The sequence below is a fragment of the Chlamydotis macqueenii genome, chromosome 1 (assembly GCF_036417535.1).
Source record: "Chlamydotis macqueenii isolate bChlMac1 chromosome 1, bChlMac1.mat, whole genome shotgun sequence".
Taxonomy (NCBI): Eukaryota; Metazoa; Chordata; class Aves; order Otidiformes; family Otididae; genus Chlamydotis; species Chlamydotis macqueenii.
This window is the reverse complement of record NC_141556.1, coordinates 56845980-56853142: the sequence shown is the minus strand read 5'-3', so window position 1 is coordinate 56853142 and position 7163 is coordinate 56845980. Positions and strand designations below refer to the sequence as shown.

General features: G+C 52.3%; 1 protein-coding gene across 1 annotated transcript; it reads right to left on the bottom strand.

Moving 5' to 3' along the window:
- Positions 1 to 1964: 1964 nt before the first annotated feature.
- SLC16A8 (solute carrier family 16 member 8) lies at positions 1965 to 6952 on the bottom strand. Its single transcript, XM_010122877.2, has 4 exons — positions 6724 to 6952; positions 6069 to 6212; positions 4658 to 5521; positions 1965 to 2359 (listed from the first exon to the last, which is right to left on the bottom strand). Exons 1-4 carry the CDS (start codon positions 6950 to 6952, stop codon positions 1965 to 1967), a joined length of 1632 nt encoding a protein of 543 aa, XP_010121179.1.
- Between the last annotated feature and the right edge of the window lie 211 nt (positions 6953 to 7163).

The window sequence follows — 7163 nt, the reverse complement described above, 5'->3', positions numbered from 1 at the left end:
TCTAGTGACCTGCCTGCTGCTGACACGGGCAGCTGTTTTCACACTGCAGACCCTGGACCTCTGGGAAGTTGTGAGCTGCTTCTTGGAGGGGATTTTGGTGAATAAGGAAAACCCGGCCTGGGGAAGAGAGTTTTGGGGTTGCTGGGGAAAAAGCTGCAGAGCAACTTGGTTGAGCAGAGCAGAAACAGTGATCTTGCTTTGTGGGGAGGAGAGAACCAGCTTGCGGAGGAGCAGGGAGAGAATGCCCAGAGGGCTCCGTCACCCTTGTTGCCGCTTCTCATTCTCCCAGAGCTTTGCATCTGGGGTTTGCTGTGGTGCTTAGTCTGACTTGGGATGTTTCCAAGTGGGTTTGAATAGGAAAAAGCCCAAAGTCACTGCTGTGACTGGCTCACAATCAGAGCTAACAACAGGGGTGTTAGCCACGGTGGGACAGGCACAGCCCCGTGCAGTTTACCTGCTCCCCTCCAATTTCCAGTTCTTTGTCTCTTCTTCAACTGACATTCTTCAGCAGCTTTACTTTTCTCATCATTTACTGCTCTTTGCTTGGGGGCACCTAAAATGAAAGCTTTTCCTTCATGTCCTCACTTCCCCCTCCGGGTTTAAGTGGCTTTACAATCCTGCAGGCTTCACCCATTAACCATTAATTTGTAGTCAGTTTGTCTGGGAATGAAACACCTATTCTGCTGGTCCCATGAGCTGCCTCCCCTCTAGCCCTCTGTTTAGTTTTTGATCCCTTGCTATAGTCACAGGTTCCCCCAGGGCCTCTGAGGTGAAGCAGTTCAGGAAACCGGAAGAAAGGGCTTTGGCCAGGGGTGCTTAGAAAAGATCCAGCCCTAAAGCAGCTTAGGAGTGATTTAAGCATGCCAGGGAAGGTTGTCCTTGCTGAATCTAGAAATCCACCACTGCTGCAGGGGTGAAGGGGTCATGCCTGCCTTACCACGTGCTCCAACACCCTCGTTAGCGGCACCCAGGGGCTGTGGCTCGTCCTCCTGCCTTACCTTTGATTCCTTTACGTAAGGGGGTTTTCTCTGTTTAAAAGGAAAACACACACGTGCCTGGTGCTATTCCTGTTGAGTGGATAATCACTTGGGACACAGTTATTTGCCTGCCCTGAAACCCCCCACCACCACAGGGGCCAAGTTGTTCCCTTCACACGTCAACAGGACTCACTTCAGCCTAGGTAAATCTGGCTTGCTGCTATTCCTGTCGGTGAGGCTCCGTCTCGTGGCCGCTTGCCTAATGGCATTAGTCTTTCTTAGACATCTTCTTCTTGCACCTCAGCAGCACCTCTAACCCCGCGCTTCCCTCCTTGGAAAAGCAGCATCACGTGTCGCTGCCACAGCTTTACCCCACAAAAGATGCTCCAGATGGAGGTGGTCGGCGGTTTGGCAATGCCGGAGGGAGGTATCGCAGGGAAGGCAGTGTCTACCCCTAAGCTGGCTGCAGCTGGAGGTGGCCTGGATGATAGCTATGACTTACACCACCTCCTAAACCCACTGCCAGCTGCTATCCCGACCAACCCTAGAAGTGAGGCGGAGGAAACACTGACACCAGACCGAAACGTACCAGATCTGATTACAAAGAGTCTCTAATTGTTTGTGTTGTGACAATGCAGAAGGAAAAGAAGTGTCCATGGCAGCCTCTTCAAAAGACTTTCTCCAGGGCTGGTTTGGAAGTAAGGAAAGATTTCTTCTTTTTTTTTTTTTTTTTTTTTTTTTTTTCCTTTTTGGTGTTTGGGCTGCTCTGAGCCTGTGTTGTACCAGCATGGGTGCACGAGGCAAGTAGATATATCACTGGGGAGGTATGTGGACATATGTACATAAGGACCAGCTATTCCTATACCTCTCCCTCTTCTTAGTTCTGCTTTTGTCTCCACTTTCCCCACCCCATATCCCACCTACCCTCCCACACTGAGGTGCATGCAAACAAGGCCAGTTTTATACATCCCCGTTCCTTTGCCCTGGCTAAAAACTGTCCCTCTCCACCGTCTGGTCGGTGTTGCAGCCATCCCGTGCCAACACCTCCCCGTCTCCCTCGGGACACCCACCTCCCTCCCCGCTCTGCTCCTCTGCCACGTGGTTGGCCTCCTCACTGGCTGCCACTGTGGCATTGTCAGTGCTGTGGGCTGGCTGGTGGTTGTCACTGCCGTGCTCCTCGGCTTCCTGCACATCTGACTCGGCTTCCTCGGTGTCACTCCCACCGCCCGTGGAGGGGTTCTTCTCCGGGGGAGGTTCCTTCTTCTTCCCTCGGTTCAGGCAGCAGTAGGTGGCCATGGCCAGGAAGAGAGCGGAGAGCACCACCTCTGAGCCCGCCAAGTAGAAGATCACCTCATAGTTCTTGAGAGCATCGACCAAGCGGCCTGACGGTTGGAGAAGAAATGAGACAGTTAGCCTCAGCCTACACACTCTTTTATGGACAGCCCAGCACAGAGGGGCACCACCTGAGTTTTGCGGAGGACCCATTTCTCAAAGGAAGAGCAAGAAGCCTGAATATCTTAAAAAAATCACCCTGGGCAAGAGTCTCACTGTACCACCAGGGAAAGTACTGTAAGAGTGCGGGGTTGGTGTTTCCCCTTGCTTGGACAAGGTTAAATAATTGTGACACACTAATGTTATGGTCTTGAGTCATGGTGGGCCATTTTCTTCTTGCCAAGGTGGGACAAGCCTCTGAGGACTTGACTTGTCCAGTCTCAGAAAAGAAAATTGCTTTTTTTTTTAAGCTGTCACGTTAGGAAAACATTCAAAGGGGGAGAAGCAGCATCTCTTTGACAGAGAAATGCCTTTGGTTGGCCCACACTTGATGATTTCTCTGCCAAAGAGAAGTTCTCAATGCAGGCTTCTGAATGCACTGGGTCTGGCAATGGAGGGGGGGGTCCCAGTCCTTGGTGCCAGGGAGATTGAGCAGCTGCACTGCTGCAGTCAGTATGGGGCCATGGTGACTGGAGGCTTCATCCCAGTCTTGCGTGCTCCTGACTGCGCATGTGACCCCCTGGTCCCTGCTGCGCTGTGATGCATGGCCTGAAACCAGCCCCAGGGTACGCTGAGGTGCCTCCCAGAGTGATCACAGGAGGCACATGGTGAATTCCTCCCCAGGTGAATGTGCCCCTATTCACCCAAACCAGACAGTGAGTGAGGAGCCTGTATGAACATGTTTGCGTGTGTGTGCAGCTTATCCTGTGCCAAAACCCCTCAGCCCCATGGAGCAGGAAGCAGATCAGGAGGATTACACCAAACAAAGCCACTTTGTTCAACCCCCTTCTTCCAGTTGAGCACTGCTTCCCAGAGTCCGAGCCGTTGGGTTTGCCAGCACACTCAAGATTCCTGTACCAAGGAAGTCCTGCAGCAGCAGGTCCACCTGGGAGGAAGGTGAGAACCACGACTCGGCTCACCATTCTTTGGTGACCCTGCACCATCTGCGTCCCTCTGTGCGTGTGCACAGTTCTGAGGCAGGAGGGCTAAGCGATGTCCCCCATCACCACCCACTGGTGTGCCCTGCCCCTTGCAGGAAGGTGCTGTCAAATCCCCCTCTCCCTCCATGATCTCTCTGAGACACATGTTTCTTGACCCTCCCTGGCCTGGGACTGCTGATTGCCCCACAGCTTGTAAGATGGGATATGAATTATTGTTAGCATTAAGAGGGTCTTCTCTCGGCCATCAATTTTTACCCAAGAGCTGGGTAGAGTTGCTGAGGGCAGGTTTTGCTCATAACTGGAGGTATGTGCTGGGGAAAAGATCATTCACACAGAGGTCTTCACTGATGGGCTTTAGCCCACGTGTTACAGCTGAAGGAAGGGAGTGCAGGAAGCAATGGAGTGATTCCTGCCTGGGGATTTGCCCATGGTCTGTCCCTGACCCTTCCTCGCAAATCAATCACACATGCAGGGAATGCCGTTTCATCTGGAAAGAAGCCTTTGGCATGATTTGGCTTTCTCAGACCTGATCAGATGCTTAACAGTAACCTACACCAACCTCTTTGGTGAAGGGTCTCTCCCCGTTCCTCAGCCTTACCAGGGACTGTGGCCTAGTCGAGACTGGTTGAGAAGCTGAGAGTGTCTTAAGCCTCTTTATAAAAAGTAACAGCAAATGCCTCAGGTGGCTTTACAAACTGTTTTGACCTGACTGACACCAAAGCACCTGTGCCTTAGGATTGGGGCCAACACAAATTCAGATCATTATTCACAGCACCAATCAAAAGCCATGGACACCAAGGAGAACTTGAAAGACCCTTGCCTGGTCCTACTGAAGACTCTCAAAGGTTTGCCTGCAGCATGTGGCTGACCCTACCCATAACATGATTTCTATGCAACATCCACAGTGAAGGCAGAGACCTGGATCCCAGCATGAAAGAGGGAAGTGCCGCTGATTGGGATGGAGGGACACTGGAAGTCACGCCACTCTGGATAGCTCTGTATGCCTGCCATAGCCCAAGACTCTGAGCAAAGCAGAAAGAGAAATACCACTTGCTGTCTTCTGCCCCTGCTCAGAGTCAGTGTTGTGAAGCACAGAGTGAGACTGGGAGTTCTCACTTCAGATCCCAGCTTCCAGAGGAAATCTGAAGTTGAGAAACAGGGTCTTTCCTCAAGTACCATGCCCAATACCTGCAATACTGTGGAATGGCAGCCAAACGAATCACCTGTGTTTTACAGCAAGAGACCTACCTGCAGAGGGTGGACCGATGAGCACTGCAAAAGCCTCGATAAGTAGGACCAGCCCAATGGCGCTGGAGAACTTCTGGGAGCCAACGATGGCCATCAGCACCTCGAATTGCAGTGCCCCCACCATGCCGTAAGAGATGCCAAAAAAGACGCAGAAGATGACGAGCCCTGTGTAATTGCTAGCCCTGGCACTGCAGATGTCTGTCAAGCCATTGAAGAGCATAGCAAAGCTGAACAGGTACGCCACATGAGGGCGGACCCACTTCAACCCTGCCACCATGCCGCAGGCTGGACGGGCAAAGATGTCTATGAAACCAATGATGGAGAGCAAGAACGCAGCCTCTGTGTCTGGTACACCTGTGTCCTTGGCATAGTTGACCAGCAATATGGGAGGCACGAAGAGACCCAAGACCAGGATGAACTTTGAAATAGTGTAAATGATAAACCCTTTGTTGGAGAAGATACTAAAATCCAGAAGCTTCTTTCCTTTCTTGGGCTTCTTCTTGGCTTTTTTGGCTTTCTTGGTTCCATCAGTGGTGCTGATTCCCTCCTCTGATTTCCCTCCTATGGGCAGCATCTCCTTGGCTTCGTACTTATCCTGAGCTTTCTCCATCTTCCTCCTCATGCCCATATCCAGGGGTCTCATGACTGCCCCACAAGTGCAGCAGTTAAGCAGAAGGCCCCCCATGATAAGGAACCCTCCTCGCCAACCAAACTTCTCCAGCAGTACTTGCCCCAGGGGAGAGAGGGAGGAAAGGAAGACAGGGCTCCCAGCAGCAGCCAGTCCATTTGCAAGAGGCCGACGCTTGTCAAAGTAGGTGCCCAACATGATCAGTGAGGGCTGGAAGTTCAACGCCATACCCAGACCTACATGAGAGCGAGAGCCAGGAGGGAGATAGGGAGTGCAAGAACATGAGACATGGTTTCCATCAAGCTGAAATCTCCCCTCAGACTATCCTAGTCCTGAAGTCTCATGATGGGATTCATGTGTTCCTCATAAGCCTCTGCTCCTTCAGGTTGGTTGGTTGCCCCTGGAGAACATAGGCTAAACTAGCCTGTCTACCTGAAGGGTATTTGAATGGAGTAACTGTGGTCATGTCTAGACAGGAGCTGTGCCTTGAACAGGAACCTTGCCTCCCTCCACTGCCACTGTATACTGATGCCACAGTAGCCAAGATCACTGGCTAGCACTTGCATTTCTTCCATCCCTCTTCCCTCAACAAGCCCTGCCTGTTTAGATCCAGCAGAGGCATCTCCCACAGGTGCAACGTTCAGGACTAGATGCCTCCTGTGAGCACGTGTGAATAGGTGAGGGGAGACTTGATGCTAGACATGGCAATGTTAAGGGGAGATAGAACTTAGTCTTGGCTCTTCCCCAGGTAAGTCTGTCCTTCCTGACTCCTGGGGCTCTCACCTGTCAGCACGCCAGCTGTCAGATAAAGCTCAATGATATTGGTGGTAAAAGATGCCAGAATCATCCCAGAGGAAGCTAGGAGCCCGCCGATGAGCATCACAGGCCGGCAGCCGAACTGGTTCACCATGATGCTGCATACTGGTCCTAGGAGGAAGCAGAGGAGACAGAGTAAGAGACCAGAAGGAGACAGGAAAACTGGAAAGGGGAAGCCAGCCCAAGCAGGGCACTCAGGCAAGATGAAACACTAATGATGGAGATCACTGCTTGGCTGCTTAGATACACATCCATTGGGCCTGGCAAAGGGAGAGAGGCTGCAGTGTGGAAACCTCTGCTTTGCCCTCTCTTCAGCCCTCTGTTCCCTGGAAACACGAGGGGCTTGGTGTGACATGGGCAGCAGTTCAGCAATGGGAGCAAGCCCCATATCAACTGTCTGAGAAGCAGGTGGGGTGATCCCTGCGGTCTTCTGGGGCAGAGGAAACAGGGACATGAAATGCAGCACACTTCTACAAGACAGGTGGTGGGACAATTGTATTCTGCATGTTGGTTCCTGACCGGGCCAGTCAGCATGAGGAGAGCCCATGGGGACATGGTCTGGGACTGTAGCAGGGCAGGGGGAGGCACAAGCTGGGGAGGGGGAAGCATATCCAAGCATCACCTGTCCCGTAGAGCATGGCCAGCATGATGGAGGAGATCCAGGCTGTGTCACTGTAGCCCACGTGGAAATCTTTCATGAGCTCCTTGAAGTAGACACTGACAGCTTTCGGGAAGGCATAGGAGAAGCCGGTGATCACAAAGCAGCCAAGGAGCACGATCCAGCCCCAGCCACCATCTGGGGGCTTCACAGGAGCTGGGAGCTGCCCTTCCTCTGGGTTAGCTCTCCCCATCGTCTAGCCTGCGAGGGGAAAGGCAGACCAGGAGGAGGTAGGGCAACACAGAGAGAGAGAAAGAGAGAGAGAGAGAGAAATCTCCAGGCACTGCAAGAGGAGAAGAAAACAGCAGGCAAATATTTACTACAAGGTTTCTCTTCATGCCCACCATCTCCAAGCTCCAAAAGCCTCACTGGGGGACCACATCATCTCTCTGCACCTTCACCTT

Bases quoted from the DNA above. Each gene is read 5' to 3' on its own strand.
- SLC16A8 (XM_010122877.2), bottom strand. From the start codon at position 6,952: ATGGGGAGAGCTAACCCAGAGGAAGGGCAGCTCCCAGCTCCTGTGAAG. The intron at 5,522-6,068 runs GTGAGAGCCCCA...GCTCTCATGTAG, and splicing joins GACAGCTGGCGTGCTGACAG to GTCTGGGTATGGCGTTGAAC. The intron at 2,360-4,657 runs GTAGGTCTCTTG...TCCAACCGTCAG, and splicing joins CATCGGTCCACCCTCTGCAG to GCCGCTTGGTCGATGCTCTC.